The sequence below is a fragment of the Lissotriton vulgaris genome, chromosome 1_2 (assembly GCF_964263255.1).
Source record: "Lissotriton vulgaris chromosome 1_2, aLisVul1.2, whole genome shotgun sequence".
NCBI lineage: Eukaryota > Metazoa > Chordata > Amphibia > Caudata > Salamandridae > Lissotriton > Lissotriton vulgaris.
In genome coordinates this window covers 199631376-199652939 of record NC_141686.1, presented here as the reverse complement: position 1 = coordinate 199652939, position 21564 = coordinate 199631376, and the positions used below count along the sequence as shown (strand labels likewise).

The following is a 21564-nucleotide window of genomic DNA, read 5'->3' as shown; positions in this document are numbered from 1 at the left end:
GCAGCCGCTGAGTGGGTTGAACACGCAAAGCAGTATGCTAACCACCAGAACTCGTCCTACATTCATTGACAACAACCCTCTCCAGTTACACATAACTTTGTTTAAATATCAAACATCACAGAGGTCGAGGTCACCACATTAATCAGAAAGAAAAGGACAGAGGGTGCTCCAGGACCCAATGGGGTACCCGCATCAGTGTTCAGAGCCTCACTTGCTTTTTGTGCAGAACAGCTCACACTGCTTTTTAGGTATGCTTTTGCCACATCAATTATTCCAATGTCGTGGAAAGGCTCTATTCTCTCCCCATTTACAAAAAAGGGGACAGCACTAAACCAGACAATTATTGGCTTATTGCTTTATTAGATATAGAAGAAAAAGCGTATGCCAGAATACTACTGAAGGAATTAGAAGCATGTGCAAAAGACAACATTCTTCCTTTTTTTGAACCCGGTTTTAGGCCTGACAGTGCCACCACAGATAACATCTTAGTACTGGGACACCTGTCACACCCCAGCAACTCAGTCATTACAACTTCCCCTCTTTTGCTGTTTCGTGGACTATAGTGCAGCATTTGACCTGGTTGATCGAGGGAAGCTGTGGGAAAAACTAGACTCTTGGGGAATCCCCCAACAGCCGCTAAAGGCAATAATTGCACTACATCAGGGGACTTAGGTTCGCATTAAGACTAGTCAAATGACTTCAACAGCCAAGGTGTCAACTAATGACGGGCAAAAACAAGGGTGTGTCCTTGCACCCCTACTTTTCAACCTATATACATCAGACCTGGGAAAAGCACTGGAAGGGGCAAGCTTACTAACACCAAGGCTGGGGAAAGTGCGGATCTAAATTCTTCAGTATGCCAATGACATTGCAATAATGGTTCAACACGGTCAGGCCGACAGAAAGCCCTTAATACCTTACACAGGTATAGTCAAAAGAACAATCTCCTAGTGAACCAGGAGAAGACCAAGATACTCATTTTTGGGAAGTACCATCGAAAGAAAAGAGCCCAATGGCGCGTAGGAGATCTGCAAATCAAAACATGCACGAGGTACAACTATCTGGGCATCAGGCTATCGGAAGGGGCAAAACCCACAGCCCACCTGAAACATCTCAGAAGCAAGGGGGCCGGCATCATTTACAGTATGTGACATCTAAACCAGCGTCTTCGCAGTCCAACAGCTGAACCCATCCTAAAAGTTCTAAGAGCACAACTTGTTACCTCTCTCAGTTATGGTCATCTAGTTTTTTCCGGTGCCTTAACAAGCTCTTCATGAACCTTCAAATTACAGCCTATAAGAAGGTCCTGGCACCCCACGACAGGCCAGGAGAGCTAGAGTAAGGCTGCAGCTGTGTCTCATTTGCCCGGATTTCGGGGATATGTTCAGGGGATCTAATAAAATACTATAGCAGAACACTGCATGCTTCAGAATTATCACTGAAAGCTCAAATAAAGTAATCTTTGTAGTAGAAGGCTCTCCATGGCAGGAACAGTTGGTAGCTGCAACAAGTTTACTTGAAATAGAAGCCCAAAACTTGCACAACCTGGACATCCCGGCAATAGCCTGGAAAAAGACAGTGAATACACAGGTCAAGAGAATTTCCTATGTAAGGGACCTGGAAAGTCTACACCACCAAACCAACCTTTTAACACTGGACTCTTCTTAGATGCTGGGAAAACCTCTGCCTTATTTTGAGCAAGTTTTGACAGCTTTGGCTCGGAAAAGAATCTCCTTTATGAGACTTCTAGCATTGCCCATTGTGGACTTCAATCTATCCTGCGGCCGGTAAAACAATTCAGTTGCCTGTCGTTTTTGCAGTTACCATCGTGAATCCTGGCTCCATTTGTTATGTTGCTGCCAAAGCTAGCCAGAAAGCGGCAATGTCTGGTAGTCCCAAGTTGCAGGTCTCATGGCATTGGACGATGCAGAGAAGTCTCAGCCCTGTGCTCCTCTGCTAATAGAACTCAAACTGTGGCCAGACTATGAAAATTAATTGATGCAATCCAGATTGCACTTACACAAAAGATCAAGAACTAATCAGACAGCCACCATGCAAGAGTGACAATATTTAATTATTTTACAAAGTTAAACTATTATTCCTGTTTCTGCAATACATTTAGAGACCTCTCTCGGATAACATTTATCACAACTTTCAGGCTCAGAAGGAAATAAAAAAGATCAAGACTAGAGGACTAATCAAGTCAATCCAGGTACCTGGCACCGAACCAAGAAACATTAATATTAACGAGTATAGTGCTCATCTAAAAAGTTATGCAAACTTTGCCACCAGACGCAGGAGTAAGCCTTACACATCAGCACTTTAGTTCCACCAGCTCGAACAATCATTTTAAGACTTTTACTCTTTTGGTTCTTAGCAAACTCAGTGAGATTTTTTATTTTCTCCTTCTTAATAGCTTTTTAAATGATTGTATATTGTAATGATTTTAATTAATTGTACAATAAAGTATACTTGACTTGAAAAAAATAGATTAAGATGGCTAAAATAGCGAACTCCATCTACACCCAGAAGGATATCCTTGCTGTGCATTTTTTTATTGGATTGGGTAGTTTTTGAACACTAGTCTTTTTTTTAATGAGATTCCTCTTTTTTATTGGCCTTTTCTTTTGTTCTACAGCACTTTAACAAACCATACAACCCCACATACCTTTCTTTATCAATTGTTTTAAATGAATGACAAGCAACCTTCTCAAAGAACCCCAAGCTCAGCCTGCTGTTACAATATGGAGTGATTTAAAGTGGGTATCAGCAACAAATTCTAATCTCTTGCAACAAGTGGAATCATTGGAGACACCGCGGAGCTTCAGTATTGCACACTTGGGATATGTTGCCCACTCAAAGGGCTCTTGGTGTACGCAATTGAGTCTCACAGAGTCTGCAAGAGGCACCAGCAGTTGTGTGTGCACTCTGAGAATGAGAAGCATTGTAGCTGATTTAGAAATGCACTGTAGACTCTCATAGACTCTTAAAGGAGCACCAGCAGCGGTGTGTGCATTTCCAGGATGAGAAAAACTCGAGCAGATCTTGGAATGAACGTTAAAATCTATCTCATAGACTCAATGAGGAGCGCTCAAGCAGCACTAGCTGTGGCCTGTGCACTTTCTAGTACGGGGAACACACAAGCAGATCTTGCAATGCACTGTAGAGTCTCATAGATACTAAGGGCCCGATTCACAGAATGAACTTAAGACTCAATCCTAAACTTACTACTATTTTGGTATTCACAGAATGAACTTACTACTTTTGGCATTCACAGAAGTTAGGATTTTGTCTTAAGTTTGTCTTAAGACAAACTTAAGACAAACTTAAGACAGACTTAAGACAAAATCCTAACTTCTGTGAATACCAAAAGTAGTAAGTTCATTCTGTGAATGCCAAAAGTAGTAAGTGCATTCTGTGAATACCAAAATAGTAGTAAGTTTAGGATTGAGTCTTAAGTTCATTCTGTGAATCGGGCCCTAAAAGAAGCACCACCAGTAGTGTATGAAGATCCATAGCGAGTAGCACATGATTGGAATTTAAGTGAATCACTTACCACCAAAGTGGCAGCCAAGTTCCTGGAGACGTCATCATCCAGCTCCTGATTCTGTGTTCCTCCATAAAAGACTAAGGAGGCGATGACCAGGTCGATTGCATACAAGATGCCACTAACTAGGGCAGCCAAGGAGCTCACAATGTTCATTCCCAGACTTCCCTTCACCTGCACGAGAAGAAGCGTAGTGTTAGCTCGTGTGTGTGCACTTTCATAGCATATTAACATACACCCAGATATCAGCCCTTAATCTTCTTCTTTCTAATCCGGTCCTTGGCACCTCAGAATCTTGTTTTCTTTGTTTCTTAAAAGGGGTTCTTTTATTATAGTCCCTTCTTACTTCTTTAAAATCCTGTTTCACTTTTTTATAGTCTTTCTTCTTCTCTAAAGGCTTTTTTTCTCTGCCTACTTTCACTTAGTCTTTGATGCACTACTACACTCTCTGTTGAACAATTATTATCTATGTCCTTCTTAATTTTACAGTATGTGTTTGTGTTATCTTTTTTCTCAGACTTGCTACTGCATTAGGTGGCTCCTGCATGCTCTCTGTGCTTTCAAGCGTCTAATTGTTTCCTGCAAGCAACCTTGTCTCAGCTTTGCTTTGGACCTGTAATGTTGCTGTTTTCTTGGTTGTCATGGATACACAGCCTTCCTGATGTCTGTCCTTCTGTTTCTGTTGATGTTCACAAAATGATGTCTCTTATGCTTACTTCTCCAGTTTGGGCATAGAAAGTGGGTGCCCTTATGCTAGAGAGAAAGGTACTACTTTAAACCAGTGGCAGCTCCTCAGCTATGGCAGAGGAGTATCGCCCCTCCTGCCATCAGTGTAAAAAAAGAAAAAGAAAACGATACCAAACCTGGGTTTATTATTAGTTTATTTTGTTTCCCAGTGAATCTTGGTGGCGGGGCTAAGGGGATGATGGGCACCAATGGGCAGTGATGCGCACTTCTATCAGGGTGCATGATGGTTTGGCCAGCTGTCTCAGGCTGGCCAAACCGGCATACACAGTGAAGCTGTCTCCAACCCAGCTGCGTTGCTGGGTTGGAGACAGTAAAGCACAGGCTCCCAGTCTCCTTGGGAGCGCAAATCATTGGCGCTCAGGCCAATCCTGAAGCTGCTCTCATGCATGAGAGCAGCATCAGAATTTGCCGCAGGGGAGTCTGGGAGCCTGTGCCTGCAGTGGAGCCACGAGAAGAGCAGAAGACCGGCGATGCGGCAGGCTAAAGGTAAGTTCTCTTATTCCCCCAATTTGATCTTTTTTTCGTTGTTGTCTCCTTTCCACAATTTCAAACCTCACTTCTGCCCCGCCACCCTCCTCTGACACCAGCCTCTACTGCTTTAAACAAGTGCTGACACTGGATCTTTTATGTCAGAGGGCCTCCACATGGGCTCTGATTTGGTAGTGAGGCCTGCACAACTGCCTGCTCCCCTCAAACCTCTCACACCCCCAGTCTGCTTGCCCCTAAGATTATAAAAGTAGAAGCACAGTCAGTGCACCGAGACTGGCAGTAACAGCACAGCATACACACTCCCTCAAATCAAATTCCTCAGAAAAAATGTAGGTTGAGAGGAATAATAAACACCCTGATATTGCCACAAACATCAGTACCAAGCCATACACCTAAAACTGACTACTGCTCTAAGTCCTATACAAGCATTGCACTTAGTAATGACTCCAGATCTGCTTCCTAAAGATGCAGCGCATCTGGTAATGGCCCTAGCCCTGCCTCCTATTGTTGGACTTGGCCCTTTTTGCAGGGTCATCCCTGAACTTTTTGCCTTCCTCCTTTATTTTCTCTCACCTGTTGTTGGCTGTTTTATGACTCTGGGCACTTTACCACTGCTGATCAGTGATAAAGTGCAAATGCTCTCCCTATTGTAAATTGATGTATTGATTAGTGACTCCATGATTGGCTGGTTTGGTTTACTTGTCAGACCATCGTACAGGGCACTGCGTGTGCCCAGGGCTTGTAAATCAAATGCTGCAGGTGGGCTTGCAGCACTGGTTGTGCCACCCACAGAAGCAGCCTGTAAAAGTGTGTCTCGGGTCTGCCATTGCAGAGCCTGTGTGCAGTCTGGTACTGCCATGTTGACTGGGCAAGTGCACCCACTTGCCAGTCCCTAAACCTTCCTTTTTTTGCATATGAGTCACAACCCTATGGTAGGCCCAAAGGCAGGGTGCATTGTAGGTAAAAGGTAGGACATGCCCCGATGTGTGTGGCATGTCCTGATAGTGAATTACAGCCATTTTAGTTTTTCTCTATTTCATGGCTACCTGTTCCCCGTAGGCCAGAATGGGCAGTTTGATTATAACATCTTATAATCTTAACTGACTAAGGGAACTTTGTAGAAATTTGAGTTTATTATGCCTGAACTCAAAATGATAAAATACATCTTTTAGTGAAGTTAATTTTAACATTCTGTGTTTGAAAATACCACATTTAGAAAGTAGGTATTTTCTTGCCTAACTATCCAAGCCTGCCTCTGCTAGGTTGTGTATTCCTTGCCTGGAGTTTGAGTGAAAAGGGCTGGGGGATTCCAGGAGACAGGGTGAGTCAGCACAGGGCTAAATAGAGGTATCTGCATGTAGATGGGTGGGAGGAGTTGCACCTGGGACCTGAATAGGGCTGGGTCTGCCATCCACAATGCTGGCTCCACCTCCTGTGGTGCGTCTGATGTCCCTGGCCCAAACTGTCAAAGGAAAGAAGGAGTCTAGTCAACAAAGTGCTCCAGGACTGCACAGAACTGGTTTGGACTGGGTACAGGATCCTCTGCCTTCAGAGGACAAAGGATTTGCTAGTATAAATATGGGGACCCAGACCCCAGAATTTTAGATCACTTTTGGGAAACAAGAAGAACCTTTGCTGAGGAGAGGAACCAGAGAAACTGAGGAGGAGACTATCCCTAAGCTGAGTACTGTTTGGGGATTGGCCTGCAGTGGTTGCCTGACTGCCAAAGAAAGTAGAAAGGAGTTTGTGCTACTTTCAAATCAAATTGTAAGTTGGGCTTGAGATAGAGCTTGATTCCTGCTGAAGTCTCAGGCACAACACACTTCACCAACCAGCTCCCCTGCCTTCCCTTGCTGGGAACTTCAGTGCATACTGTTGAACTAGGCCTTCTGAGAGACTGCATGTTGCCGGGAGCTGGAAGCGCAACTCAAGAGAAAGAAGCGTGCCGCCGCTGCAGCCGTTGTCGCATCACCGGAGAAGAGTGTCGCCGTCGCAGCAGATGCCGTCACATCACCAGAAAAGCGTGTCGCAGGGCCTGTTGCAGCTCAGAAGAATTGTTGAGTTGCTGCACGGCCGTCGGGTGGGCATGCGTCGTTGTCTCATCAAGAAGAAGTCTGCAGTTTGTTTCATTGCAACGGATCTTCATCGCATCACGGCACTGCTGGTCGCATCGCCACGGAAGCGCAGTAAGAAACTGACGCATCACCTCCCCATGCGGAGAAGAACAAACGCATCCCCTATGCAGCAGTAGGGACCCGACGCATCACCGTTCTTGCGTGTAAGTAACCAAAGCATCACCTTTCCTGCAACACTTTCGTTGTATAGCGTTATGCATCCAAAGGTACATTGAACTCAAAGTGTTGCATTTTACATCTAAAAAGAACTAAGCTATTTCTAGCATTTTTTAAGTACAGTATTTTGGATTTTTATCATTTGTGGTCTTGTGTTAATTCTATATAAAAATACTTATTTTTATACTACAACTTGTGCTGTGTCCATCTGTAGTGTTGTCACTGGGTTACTGTATGTGTTCACAAATGCTTTACGCACTGCCTCTGAGATGAGCACGCCTGCTTGTGCCAAGCTACCAAGGGGGAGAGCAGGGGTTATTTTAGTAGTGTACCCCCTTAGCCTGACTAGACGCAAGGTACCTACCTCTGCCGACTATAGACCCCTAAATCTAACACCTATAGATGCTGCGCATCTGGTAATTACTCCAGCTCTGAGTCCTACAGAAGTCATGCACCAGGTAATGACTCCAGATCTTAGTCCTATACAAGCCATGCACATGATAATGACTCCAGCTCTGCGTCCTATAGATGCCGCACATCTGGTAATTTCTCCAGCTCTGAGTCCTATAGAAGCTGCACACCTGGTAATGACTCTAGTTCTGAGTCCTATACAAACATTGCACATGGTAATGACTCCAGCTCTAATTTCTATAGATGACGCGCATCCGGTAATGACTCCAGCTCTAATTTCTATAGATGACGCGCATCTGGTAATGACTCCAGCTCTGCGTCCTATACAAGCATTGCACATGGTAATGACTCCAGCTCTAATTTCTATAGATGACGCGCATCCGGTAATGACTCCAGCTCTGCGTCCTATAGATGCCGCACATCTGGTAATTTCTCCAGCTCTGAGTCCTATAGAAGCTGCACACCTGGTAATGACTCTGCGTCCTATACAAGCATTGCACATGGTAATGACTCCAGCTCTAATTTCTATAGATGACGCGCATCTGGTAATGACTCCAGCTCTGCGTCCTATACAAGCATTGCACATGGTAATGACTCCAGCTCTAATTTCTATAGATGACGCGCATCTGGTAATGACTCTAGCTCTGCGTCCTATACAAGCATTGCACATGGTAATGACTCCAGCTCTAATTTCTATAGATGACGCGCACCTGGTAATGACTCCAGCTCTGAGTCCTATACAAGCATTGCACCTGGTAATGACTCCAGCTCTGAGTCCTATACAAGCATTGCACCTGGTAATGACTCCAGCTCTGAGTCCTATACAAGCATTGCACCTGGTAATGACTCCAGCTCTGAGTCCTATACAAGCATTGCACCTGGTAATGACTCCAGCTCTGAGTCCTATACAAGCATTGCACATGGCAATGACTCCAGCTCTTAGTCCTATACAAGTCATGCACATGATAATGACTCCAGCTCTGCATCCTATAGATGCCACGCATCTGGTAATTTCTCCAGCTCTGATTCCTGTACAAGCTGCACACCTTATTATTATTTATTTATTTATTTAACTTATAAAGCGCACTGTCACCTTGCAGGCATCCTGGCGCTAACTAGCTCAACGGGCAAACACGTATCAGACAGGGCATGACCAAACAGCAGGTTACTTAGGAAACGGGCAGGTTTTGATCTTTCTCCTAAACGGGAGAAGTTCCGTGGTTTGCCTAATCTCGAGCGGGAGCAGATTCCATAATTTGGCAGCGGCCACCTCAAAGGTTCTGCCCCCTGCTCTAGCCTTCCTGAATCTAGGTACCTTCACCAGCCTAGCCGCTGCAGATCGAAGCGGCCTGGTCGGTGTATACCAGGCGAATTTCGATTGCAGGGAAGTAGGGCCGATTCTATGGAGAGCCCTGAAACCAGGCAAAGGGCCTTGAATTGTATCCTCTGTCGCAGAGGTAGCCAATGCAGTTTGTAAAGGCAGCCGGCCCATGTGCTCTTCTAGGAAGCTCCAGGGCCAATCTAGCAGCCGCTGATTGCAACCTTTGGAGCCTATCCTACAGAAACTCAGGGGACCCCAGCAGAAGGGCATTACAATAGTCCAATCTACTGAGGATTGTGCACCTTGCCACTTGAGCACATGCCTGGAATGGTAAAAGTGGCAAGACTTTCCTCAGCTGGTAATGACTCTAAGTCTGAGTCTTTTTCAAACTGTGCAGCTGGCTATGGCTCCAGCTCTAAGTCCGATACAAGCTGTGCATCTGTAATGACTCAAACTCTGATTTCTATGCATGCCAAGCACCTGGTAATGGGTCCACCTCTGACATCCATACATGCCAAACACGTGGTAATGGCTGTAGCCGAGAGTCCTATACAAGCAGTGCTCCCGGGAATTGTTCCAGGTTTAAGTCCTATACAAGCCATGCACCTGGTAATGGCTCCAGCTCTGATTTCTATACTGGCAGAGCACCTGATAATCGGTCTACCTGCGCGTTCTATACATGGCAAGCACATGGTAATCGGTTTACCTGTGAGTTCTATAAATGCCAAGCACATGGTACTTTCTTCAGCTGGGATTCTTATACAAGACATGCACCTGGCAGCTGCTCCAGCTCGGAGTCCAATATAAACCATGCACATGGTAATGGCTAAAGCTCTAAGCCCTACACATGCTGTGCACCTGCCAATGGGCCTAGCTCTGATACCCTTAGATGCCATGAACATGGTAATGGGTCCAACTCTAAGTCGTATACAAACATAGCACATGGTGGTGGCTCCAGGTGTGAGTCCTATACAACCCATTCACCTGATAGTGATTTCAGCTCTGAAATATATATAGAGGTCAAGCGCCTGGCAAAGGTTCCATCTCTGAGCACTTTACATGAAAAGAATGTGGTAATGGCTACAGCTGGGAGTCCTACACAAGCCACCTGCCTGGTAATGGCTACAGCTGGGAGTCCTATACAAGCCGTGTGCCTGGTAATGGTTCCAGCTCTGAGCCCCTTAGATGCCATGTACATGGTAATGAGTCCAGCTCTGAGTCGTATACAAGCATAGCACATGGTAGTGGCTCCAGGTGTGAGTCCTCTACAACCCATTCACATGATAGTGATTCCAGCTCTGAAACATATAGAGATCAAGCACCTGGTACAGTCTCCAGCTCTGAGCACTATACATGCCAAGTATGTGGTAATGGCTACAGCTGGGAGTCCTATCCAAGCCACCTGCCTGGTAATGGCTACAGCTGGGACTCCTATACAAGCTTCGTGCCTGGCAATGGCTCCAGCTCTGAGTCCTAAAGATGCTGTGTACCTGGTAATGGGTCCAGCACTAAGTCGTATACATGCAGCACACCTGTTAGTGGCTCCAGCTCTGAGCCCTATGCATGCCACGTACCTGTAATGACTCCAGCTCTGAGTCCTATGCATGCCACGCACCTGTAATGACTCCAGCTCTGAGCCCTATGCATGCCACGCACCTGTAATGACTCCAGCTATGAGTCCTATGCATGCTGCGCACCTGTAATGACTCTAGCTCTGAGCCCTGACTCCAGCTCTGAGTCCTATGCATGCCACGCACCTGTAATGACTCGAGCTCTGAGCCCTGACTCCAGCTCTGAGTCCTATGCATGCCACGCACCTGTATTGACTCCAGCTCTGAGCCCTATGCATGCCACGCACCTGTAATGACTCCAGCTCTGAGCCCTGACTCCAGCTCTGAGCCCTATGCATGCCACGCACCTGTAATGACTCCAGCTCTGAGTCCTATGCATGCCACGCACCTGTAATGACTCCAGCACTGAGTCCTATGCATGCCACGCACCTGTTAGTGGCTCCAGCTCTGAGCCCTATGCATGCCACGCACCTGTAATGACTCCAGCTATGAGTCCTATGCATGCTGCGCACCTGTAATGACACTAGCTCTGAGCCCTGACTCCAGTTCTGAGTCCTATGCATGCCACGCACCTGTAATGACTCGAGCTCTGAGCCCTGACTCCAGCTCTGAGTCCTATTCATGCCACGCACCTGTATTGACTCCAGCTCTGAGCCCTATGCATGCCACGCACCTGTAATGACTCCAGCTCTGAGCCCTGACTCCAGCTCTGAGTCCTATGCATGCCACGCACCTGTATTGACTCCAGCTCTGAGCCCTATGCATGCCACGCACCTGTATTGACTCCAGCTCTGAGCCCTATGCATGCCACGCACCTGTAATGACTCCAGCTCTGAGTCCTATGCATGCCACACACCTGTAATGACTCCAGCTCTGAGTCCTGACTCCAACTCTGAGTCCTATGCATGCCACGCACCTGTATTGACTCCAGCTCTGAGCCCTATGCATGCCACGCACCTGTATTGACTCCAGCTCTGAGCCCTATGCATGCCACGCACCTGTAATGACTCCAGCTCTGAGTCCTATGCATGCCACACACCTGTAATGACTCCAGCTCTGAGTCCTGACTCCAACTCTGAGTCCTATGCATGCCACGCACCTGTAATGACTCCAGCTCTGAGCCCTGACTCCAGCTCTGAGTCCTATGCATGCCACGCACCTGTATTGACTCCAGCTCTGAGCCCTATGCATGCCACGCACCTGTATTGACTCCAGCTCTGAGCCATATGCATGCCACGCACCTGTAATGACTCCAGCTCTGAGTCCTATGCATGCCACACACCTGTAATGACTCCAGCTCTGAGCCCTGGCTCCAACTCTGAGTCCTATGCATGCCACGCACCTGTATTGACTCCAGCTCTGAGCCCTATGCATGCCACACACCTGTAATGACTCCAGCTCTGAGCCCTATGCATGCCTCGCACCTGTAATGACTCCAGCTCTGAGTCCTATGCATGCCACACACCTGTAATGACTCCAGCTCTGAGCCCTGACTCCAGCTCTGAGCCCTATGCATGCCACACACCTGTAATGACTCCAGCTCTAAGTCCTATAGTAGCTACACACCTGGTAATGGTTCCAGGTTGAAGTCCTTTACATGCCATGCACCCGGTTGCTGCTCCAGCTCTCAGTCCTATACACACCTGGAAATGACTCCAGCTCTGGGTCCTAAATTAAACATCTTTGAAAAAGTTCTTAATGAGCGAATTTTGCGGATTTCGCGTTCGCGAATTTTGCGGATTTGCGGATTCGCAATCCGCAAAATCCGCGAATTCCTGCGAATTTGCGGATTTTTTTTTTTTGTGTTCGCCCGTGTTTCTGCCAGTTCGCGAGGGTTTTTACAATTTCGCAATTTGCGAACTTACCTGTCGGGTCGCAAGTTTTGCGAACTTGTTGTTTCTACGTGTCCAGCCTGTTTGGGACACTCTTCTTCATCACTGCCACTCTCTGTCACCACTGCCACTCTCTGACTACTCATGCCACCCTCTGGCCCACCCATGCCACCCTCTGTTTCATCACCACACCCTCTGGTTGTCCAGTGTACATTATTTTCGGCAAAGCAAAGCACACCTTCCCTGCCTCAAGTGACCTGAATTAATTTGGGGCTGATTAATGTGTCACAGAATATTTTTTTAGCTGGCACCTGCTTCCTTAGTGCGCCCTGATTAGTGATCTTTTGCACTTGCTAAGTGCTTTCATTGTTGCAAAATTAGTTACAACACCTGCCCTGCCCCAACTGACAATAATGAATTAGGGGCTGATTAATGGATTTTAACTTCCAGCCTGGCTCCTGCTTGTCTCCCTTAGCTGTAATTCAGGACCTTTGTGGCATATGTGTAACTATTCTGAGGTTCAGAGCAGGGTCACATAATAGTTTCAACTGGCAACTGAACTCTGGAGGGGCCCCTCAGGAAGCACTACAGGAAATGGCTACTAATGATGAGCCTGAACTTTTGAACCTGGTAAGTAGTTACTTTCAGTTTTGCTAAGATCGTACTTCTGCAATTTTGCACTTATTCGCGGGGCGCGAACTCACGCGAACAGTGCGAGCAGTGCGAGCAAAATCCGCTGCTCGCGGATTTGCGGATTTTGCGGGAGATTCGCGAATCTCGCGGATTGCGGATTTCCCGAAAATCCGCAAAATCCGCGAGCGGAACGGATTTTCCGCCCATGCCTACAGACACGTACCCTCCCACTCTCGGGAAGGGACAGGCCATTTTAGGAATACCATAACGTGCTGGGATTCCTGTACCCTAAACATCTCCTGGAGTGCGGGAGGGAGAGCATGTGCGAGGGTGGTAGTAATATGAAAAAATTAAAAACGTACCTAGAGCTGCCTCCTACCTCCCGCGTCACACTCAGCACACTCCTTCCTGGTCCCAGCAAACACTGGAACCACATCATGGACACCCTGCAATCCCCACGCTGCTCTCATATGAGAGCATCCCAGGGATTGGTCTGAGCAGGCAGGAAAGATGCCCTGCTTAGAAAAGGAAGTCTGTGGGGTTTCTCCAGCCCAGCTGCTCTTTGCAGCTGGGCTGGCGAAAACCTAAAGTGTGCATGGGTATTTTGGTCGGCCTGGGATAGCCGGCCAAAACACATATGCGCACTTAGGGAGTGGGGTGGACTTCACGCTCCTCCTCCCAATGCCCCGCCCCTCCCTCCACAAGTTGGCTCAGAGCTGGAAAATGACAAATAAAATGATGACATCATTTTGTTTTTCATTTACTGGCTCTGAGCCAGGCAGTGGGGTGACGCTCCTCCACCATTGCGGAGGACCTGTCACTACACCTTGTACTCCACTCAAGGGTGCTTATAGCAAAAAGGTAAGATAAGTGGCTTTGCACCTCTGTGCACTATTAGTAAGTGCAGTAGGGGCAGTTGGGGCAGACTGGGGGCCCCATTCACAAAGGTAACAGCTAGGGCTGGCGACCTCGAATCTGGGGAACTGGGTTTGAGTCTCGGCAATGACACTGAACATCTCCTGGAGTGACTTTTATTGAGCTTGTTAGTTGCAATTACTTGATTGGATGACACTTATTTATTATTACATTTCTTAAGCGCACAGCTACCCGTAGGTTTCCCGGCGCTGAGAGTAATCGCAGTATACAAAAGTGTGGGAGGGTCCAGTCAGCAGTTTTACAGATCGAAAAGCCAGGTCTTAATTCCCTTGCGGAAGGTAAGGAAGCACTTTTCAGAGCGCAGAGGGGGAGGTAGAGAGTTCCAAAGAGAGGGAGCCAGGAAGGAAAAGGAGCGCCCTCCCATTTTTGTTCTCTTGATGCGCGGAATCCGGAACTTGTTCTGGGTAGAGGACCTGAGCGTACGTGGTGGGAGATAGTGCTGAACCAGGGCAGATAAGTAGCGAGGAGCTTTTCCGGACATTATTTTATGCATGAAGCAAAGTGCCTTAAATTTGACCCTACTCTCGATCTTCAGCCAATGTAATTTACGCATATGGGACGAGGCTGAGGATCTAGCGGGTAGATTACAAATAAGGCGAACAGCCATGTTTTGTACTACCTGGTACTTCTTCGTTACCTCCTTACAGGCACCCAAAAGTAAGATGTTGCCATAGTCCAGGCGAGAGATGACAAGAGCCTGGACTACAGTTCTCAGGGTGTCGGAAGGCAGCATCCACGAGATTTTCCTAAGCCACCTGATGATGGTGGTGCAGGTGGCGGAAACTTTCACGACGTGCTGCCTGAAGGACAATTGGTTGTCCAGGAGGATACCAAGATTGCGAGCAGAAGAGGTTGGGGTAGGGAGAGGGCCCATCTCCGGAGGCCAATGTTGTGGGCCCCAGAGTGGAGTGTCATGGCCAAACAGGAGAAGTTCAGTTTTTTCCCCGTTTAATTTTAATTTGTGCTCCAACATCCATGCCGAGATCTGTGTAAGACCAGCTTGAAGAGAGGAGAAGGGGAGATGCTTATTAGTAGAAAGGGAGTAGATGACCTGAGTGTCATCAGCGTAGGAGTAAATAGAGAGACCTGCCTGTTCCGCCAAAAAAGCAAGAGGTCTCACATATAAATTAAAAAACAAGGGGCTGAGAATAGAACCTTGGGGAACACCGTGATAGGAAGGAAAAGTAGAGGAGTCAGAAGTAGAGGAGAAAACTTGAAACGTGCGATTAGACAGAAAATCAGAGATCCAGGCCAGGGCGGTGCCATCGATACCCACCTCTCTCAGGGTGGACAATAGGATGGGATGGGAGACGGTGTCAAATGCGGCACTCAGATCCAATAAAATGAGTGCCACGGTCTCCCCGTTGTCCACCCTTTGCCTGATGGATTCTGACACGCCAAGGAGAGTGGTTTCGGTCGAGAAACCAGCCCTGAACCCGGATTGAGAGCCATGGAGAAGGTTAGAAGTTTCCACATAGGAACTAAGCAAAGAGTTAACATGTTTCTCCAAGATTTTAGAAAAACATGAAAGTCTTGGCATGTCAATCCCCAGAGAGAACAGCAGAAGGGGGCGACCGCCCCTGAGCCCACCCCAGAGGAGCAGCATCCGCTGATGACAGTTTCACATGGACGGAAGCCGAGATAGTTCAGTGAAAAGTGGACTACCAACCCCATAAGTTCTAGTGGGAGAGGTAAACACAAGGTATGGGCCTGTTAACTGCATGAAGTTCAGATCAGCGGCTTGATCCCCATATGGATTACTGAGCAACAACACCGTGCATAAGATCCACACCGCCTTGTTGTTTCTGTGACCAACAATCACTTCAAACTTCCTTCTGATTTGGGCAATACCACAGTTTACTCCATTGTAGTAAGCAGAACAGCATTCACCTTTAGAGCATCAAATAACATGTTTACTTTTCGTGGGAACAACATGCAAACAATCAAGCACAGGGGAAGGTGACAAAAGTAATGCATACCAGACATAAGCTTTTGTTCCTCTCAGCTGCAGTGGACAGGGATCCCGAAATGATGAACTAAAAAGAAAAGAACACGAACTGTCTGTGATAATTCATCATCATCAACTAAATCAACATTTGTCATCTACCCTGGGCACTCATGAGGCACTGTTCGGGGGCTGTACTCTGATAGTAATAAGATTAATGCACCAGAAGATGCAGGGATACAGGTATTGCTCATTTCAATTAAATATAACTTATCATTCTCGGCCGCCACAATAAAGAGGTGGGGTTATGGGGGAGTGCGGGAGGGAGAGCATGTGCGAGGGTGGTAGTAATATGAAAAAATTAAAAACGTACCTAGAGCTGCCTCCTACCTCCCGCGTCACACTCAGCACACTCCTTCCTGGTCCCAGCAAACACTGGAACCACATCATGGACACCCTGCAATCCCCACGCTGCTCTCATATGAGAGCATCCCAGGGATTGGTCTGAGCAGGCAGGAAAGATGCCCTGCTTAGAAAAGGAAGTCTGTGGGGTTTCTCCAGCCCAGCTGCTCTTTGCAGCTGGGCTGGCGAAAACCTAAAGTGTGCATGGGTATTTTGGTCGGCCTGGGATAGCCGGCCAAAACACATATGCGCACTTAGGGAGTGGGGTGGACTTCACGCTCCTCCTCCCAATGCCCCGCCCCTCCCTCCACAAGTTGGCTCAGAGCTGGAAAATGACAAATAAAATGATGACATCATTTTGTTTTTCATTTACTGGCTCTGAGCCAGGCAGTGGGGTGACGCTCCTCCACCATTGCGGAGGACCTGTCACTACACCTTGTACTCCACTCAAGGGTGCTTATAGCAAAAAGGTAAGATAAGTGGCTTTGCACCTCTGTGCACTATTAGTAAGTGCAGTAGGGGCAGTTGGGGCAGACTGGGGGCCCCATTCACAAAGGTAACAGCTAGGGCTGGCGACCTCGAATCTGGGGAACTGGGTTTGAGTCTCGGCAATGACACTGAACATCTTGTGATTCAGGGCAAATCACTTAATTTTCCCGTGCCTAACAAAAAAAACTAAAAAAATGAACGTGTCCACATGTAACGCACATGGTACCATGTAAAGCGCTCTGATACACGATTTGGGTCAAGTTTGCGCTATTTAAAACTCTGGAAAGAAAAAAAGGGGCATTAACAAGAACGTCACTTTTTCCGACGTTCTAGTGGCCTTAACTCCATTCGCCTTATTTACAAGGCGTGTTAAGTCACTTAACATGGCTTAACATCGCCTTCAAAATAATGCCCCTATTCACACAGCACTTAGCGTGAAAATAACGTGCACTGGGTGGTGAAGTGGGCATTCCGCCGCAATACCCATTTCTTTTTGATGCTGCCCCATATTTACAAGGCATAGGGCAGCACCAAATATACCACAAAGGAATACCTGGTCTTAGGCAGGCAATACGAGAAGAAATGTTTTATTTTTCCACGTACTTTGCTCTTTCCATGTGTGCTGCATTCTGCAGCACAGATAGATAGAGGAAATCGCCTGTAAAGATTGTTTATGTGCAGGAAGGTGTCCCTTTCTGCACATAAACAATTGCCCCTGCTGCGCAGGCATCCGAGCAAAACGGCGCTAAGGTGCCTGCACTGGCACTATGCAGCTTTTTCAGCACCAGCACTAGGGGTTACACAAGGGTGCACCGCATTCTTGTGAATATGGCGCATCCCTGAACTTTGAAACTGTTGTAGGGCGTCGTTACCAATTTAGACGTAAGATCGTGCTCCACCAGTTTGCTGTTTGTTGGTGTTCACAAAGGTAAGTTACTACTAGTAACTTTACCACCACTAGTAAAGTTACTAGGAGTAACTTGCCTTTGTGAATACCAAAAAGAGTAAACTGAGACCTAAGTCTACCTTTGTGAATCAGGCCCTGGGCTTGTGAACCCCAAGAGCAGAAAATGCTTTTTCTGCAGTGCACACGCCTGTTCAGGAAGTTTGCACATGTGCTGTGGACAGCTTAACACAGCATAGTACACAGCGTGCTGTCTTACTCATTGCTCTGTTTTTCCAGGCAAGTGCCTTAACCATTAAAGGGGTCCCGGAAGTCCTCCACGAGGGTTGCGGAATTAAAGAGAACCTCACTTTGATAGGTGGACCACTAGCAACTACTATTCTATTATAAAGATAAGAGTATATTAGTAATTCCACATGTATGTCCACATATATCTACCATGACAGTATATGTATATGTAATATACATATCTATCTTCGAAGAACATACACATGGAATTATCAATAGAAATCTACACTTACCTTTATATGCCTACTGTCGCAGGAGCATGGTAGTTGATATTTTTGTCACGATATTCTGTCAGGATGATATTTTGTTCCTTGATATGGTGACATAGAGACATTATGGAGTTGTAGAGTATGGCCCTAATTTTTGTTGGGGATATTAGAAGCACTAAGAGGCATATTAACAAGTGCTTTATCTCCGTTTTTTTGGTTTAAAAAGCAAAAAAAGCGGAGATAAAACTATCTCCCTATTTACAAGAGGGTGCTAACATGCATAATTGCATGTTAGCACCCTTTTTTCCCGACGCCTCCTTTTGCATCTCTAATGAGATGCAAAGTGGGCATTACTGGGTCTACACCGAATGGACTACCTCGAGACGAACGGATCCCTCGACCCCTCGTAGTCTGGCTTCCGGGCCAACCACAGCACCGAGACCGCCCTGATCGCAGTCACCGATGACATTCGAGCGCTGCTCGACAACGGAGAAACAGCGGCCCTCATCCTCCTCGACCTCTCAGCGGCCTTCGACACTGTCTGCCATCATACCCTAGTACAACGCCTCAGCAACGTCGGAGTCCAGGAGAAGGCGCTGGAATGATTCATCTCCTTCCTCGCCGGAAGGACACAGAGGGTCCGCCTCCCTCCGTTCAGATCTGAAGCCACCGAAGTCATCTGGGCGTCCCTCAAGGCTCCTCGCTCAGTCCAACCCTCTTCAACATCTACATGAGCCCCCTCGCAGACATCGCACGCCAGCACCACCTCAACATCATCTCCTACGCCGACGACACCCAGCTGATCCTCTCCCTTACCAACGACCCCGCCACCGCAAGAGCCAACCTTCACGAAGGGATGAAAGAAGTAGCCGAATGGATGAAGAACAGCCGCCTGAAACTGAACTCAGATAAGACGGAAGTCCTCATCCTGGGATCCTCACCCACCGCTTGGGACGACTCCTGGTGGCCCCCCGCCCTAGGCAGCGCACCCAAACCAACAGACCACGCACGCAACCTGGGCTTCATCCTGGACTCCTCCCTCTCCATGACCAGACAAGTCAACGCGGTCTCCTCGTCGTGCTTCAACATCCTGCGCATGCTACGTAAGATCTTCCGGTGGATCCCCACCAAGACCAGGAAGACGGTCACCCAGGCCCTCGTCACCAGCCGTCTGGACGACGGAGTCAGCTACCAAGAGATATCTAATGATCCATCAAAAGAGATAGCCTGCATGATTCTTTCCATCACACAAAAAGGTTTGGAATCAGGTTTTTTGAGTGACCAAGAGTTCAAATTCTTGAATCAACAATCCCCAAGATTGGCAACCATTTACACCTTGCCAAAGGTCCACAAAAACCTTGATAGCCCCCCCGGGCGACCTATAGTATCCGGGTGCGGCTCAATACTAGAGCCGCTATGTAAATACATAGACTTTTTCCTGAAGCCACTTGCCTTGAATACAAGAACTTACTTACGTGACACGACCCAAGTCATACAGATGATTGATGAGAGACCTTTTGATCCAAGTACTATGCTATTGGTTACATGTGATATTATATCACTCTATACTAGTATCCCTCAACAGGAGGCCCTAGACGTAATGGAGGTTGCACTGAATCACAGACCTGCTCCCTTCCAGGTCCCAACGGAGTTTTTCATCGACCTACTGAACATAGCTATGAAGAAAAACTTCTTCATTTTCCAAGAGAAGTTCTACGTACAATCGAAGGGCGTAGCCATGGGCGCAACTTTTGCCCCCAATTTGGCCATTATTTATATGGATCACTTTGAGCAGGAATACGTTTTCTCACCGAATAATCCTTTTTCATCCATGCTGACCCTCTGGGTCAGATACATCGATGATGTCCTGTGTATTTGGCAAGGAAACGGCGATCAACTAAATGAGTACCACACCTGGTTGAACCAACGTAACACCAATATCCAATTCACGCTTGAGTCGAGCAATAAATCAATACCCTTCCTTGATATCTCCATCTATGCGGAAAACGGACAGCTTCTTACTACTCTGTACAGGAAACCGACAGAGAGAAACTCTCTATTACAATATGGTAGCCACCATCCAAGAGGCCTCAAAGATAATCTCCCTGTGGGACAATTCCTGAGAATTAGAAGAAACTGTTCCTCTCGGACTGACTATCTTAAGGAATCAGAGATCCTCAAGGATCGCCTCGTTTCACGGGGGTATCCTACACGCATGGTGAGACGTGCTAGAAAGCGAGCCTGGTATAACCCGAGAGAGAATTTGCTGAATCCTGAAGGTCGCATGGACCCTGAGATGAACCGGATGATCTGTGTCACCACTTTTACTACAAGGAGTAATGATGTCAAAAAAGTGATCAACAAGAACTGGCCTTTAATAGCTCAGGAGATTGATCAACCACAGCTCCCTCTCCACTCTTTTAAGAGATCCAGAAACATTCGAGACATGGTGGTTCACTCATACCTGGAACCGGAGAGTTCTCCAACACTTACAAGCCTATGGAACTTACCACCTGTGATAGGTCACTTTAGATGCGGGACCTGTATCGCTTGCGAGACAACCATCCAGACCAAGACCTTCACCCATGGACAACAGACTTTCAGATTAAAACACCACACTAATTGTAATACCGACAGTGTTATTTATATTATAACATGCCCATGTAGCAAAGTATATGTGGGGCAAACCCAGCAAAAAATCAAATCTCGGATTTCTGCACATTGCAGCAGACTACGTTGCAAGGTTCTAGGTGCCCCCCTGGTAGACCACTGGCAGACCGCTGGGCACACCGTGAAAGATCTACGGTGGTTGGTAATCGAGAAAGTGTCCTTAGGGAGGAGAGGCGGAAATCTAGCTGTGGTGCTTAACGTACGAGAATGCAAATGGATGTCTCTCCTGGACTCCATTAAAAATGGCCTAAATGAACAGGACGGCAGCCTTGCACAACTGGCCGCACTGAGATGACAAACTAACTCACTGCCACATATAAGCCATACTGATAATCTCTACACACCCTACGGGTTCATTCCCATTCATTTAATTATTTGATATATCCAGGTAACTCGTCTACACCACCCTGCGAGACAGGTGCACGAGTACTTTCCCACAAGGGTACCGTAGAATATCAAGTGTTAACATTGAGTGTTAATATTGTGTGATCTCACTTCTCTTTAACAACATCTACTGAATTGACATCTTTTTAAATAAGTAAATTTGCTTGTGTGCGCTCGCTTTCACTCCCTTGCATGGGCTGTGCGCGAGCTTTAATTTTCTGACAATTCATCTTATTTATATGTGTAACCTAACCTTTGCTCGCTCGCAAATTCTCTGAAAGATTCTTTTAATTATATGTGTGAGCTAATATGCAAATTCTGCGTGAAAGGGCTGCGGTCTAGATTTCACATGTAATCCATTGTCGCAAGCCATTGAGGAGAGGATCACGTCCCTATCACATCCGAGTCTTTCCTCTATTTTTTCTGACTCACGCCACGCCGTAAGCCCCGCCCCTAACTCCGCGTAGCGGCTTGCGGAGTGTGGTGATTTACCCT

General features: G+C 47.0%; 1 protein-coding gene across 1 annotated transcript in view; it reads right to left on the bottom strand.

The window, feature by feature from the left end:
* Positions 1-21564, bottom strand: part of LOC147734919 (membrane-spanning 4-domains subfamily A member 4A-like) — a 112233-nt gene that overhangs the window by 55359 nt on the left and 35310 nt on the right. The window contains exons 4-5 of the mRNA XM_086953686.1: positions 15758-15814; positions 3557-3721 (exon numbers count right to left, since the gene is read on the bottom strand). Of these exons, the coding sequence (XP_086809812.1) occupies positions 3557-3721; positions 15758-15814 (222 nt within the window). The remainder of the gene's footprint in view (positions 1-3556; positions 3722-15757; positions 15815-21564) is intronic.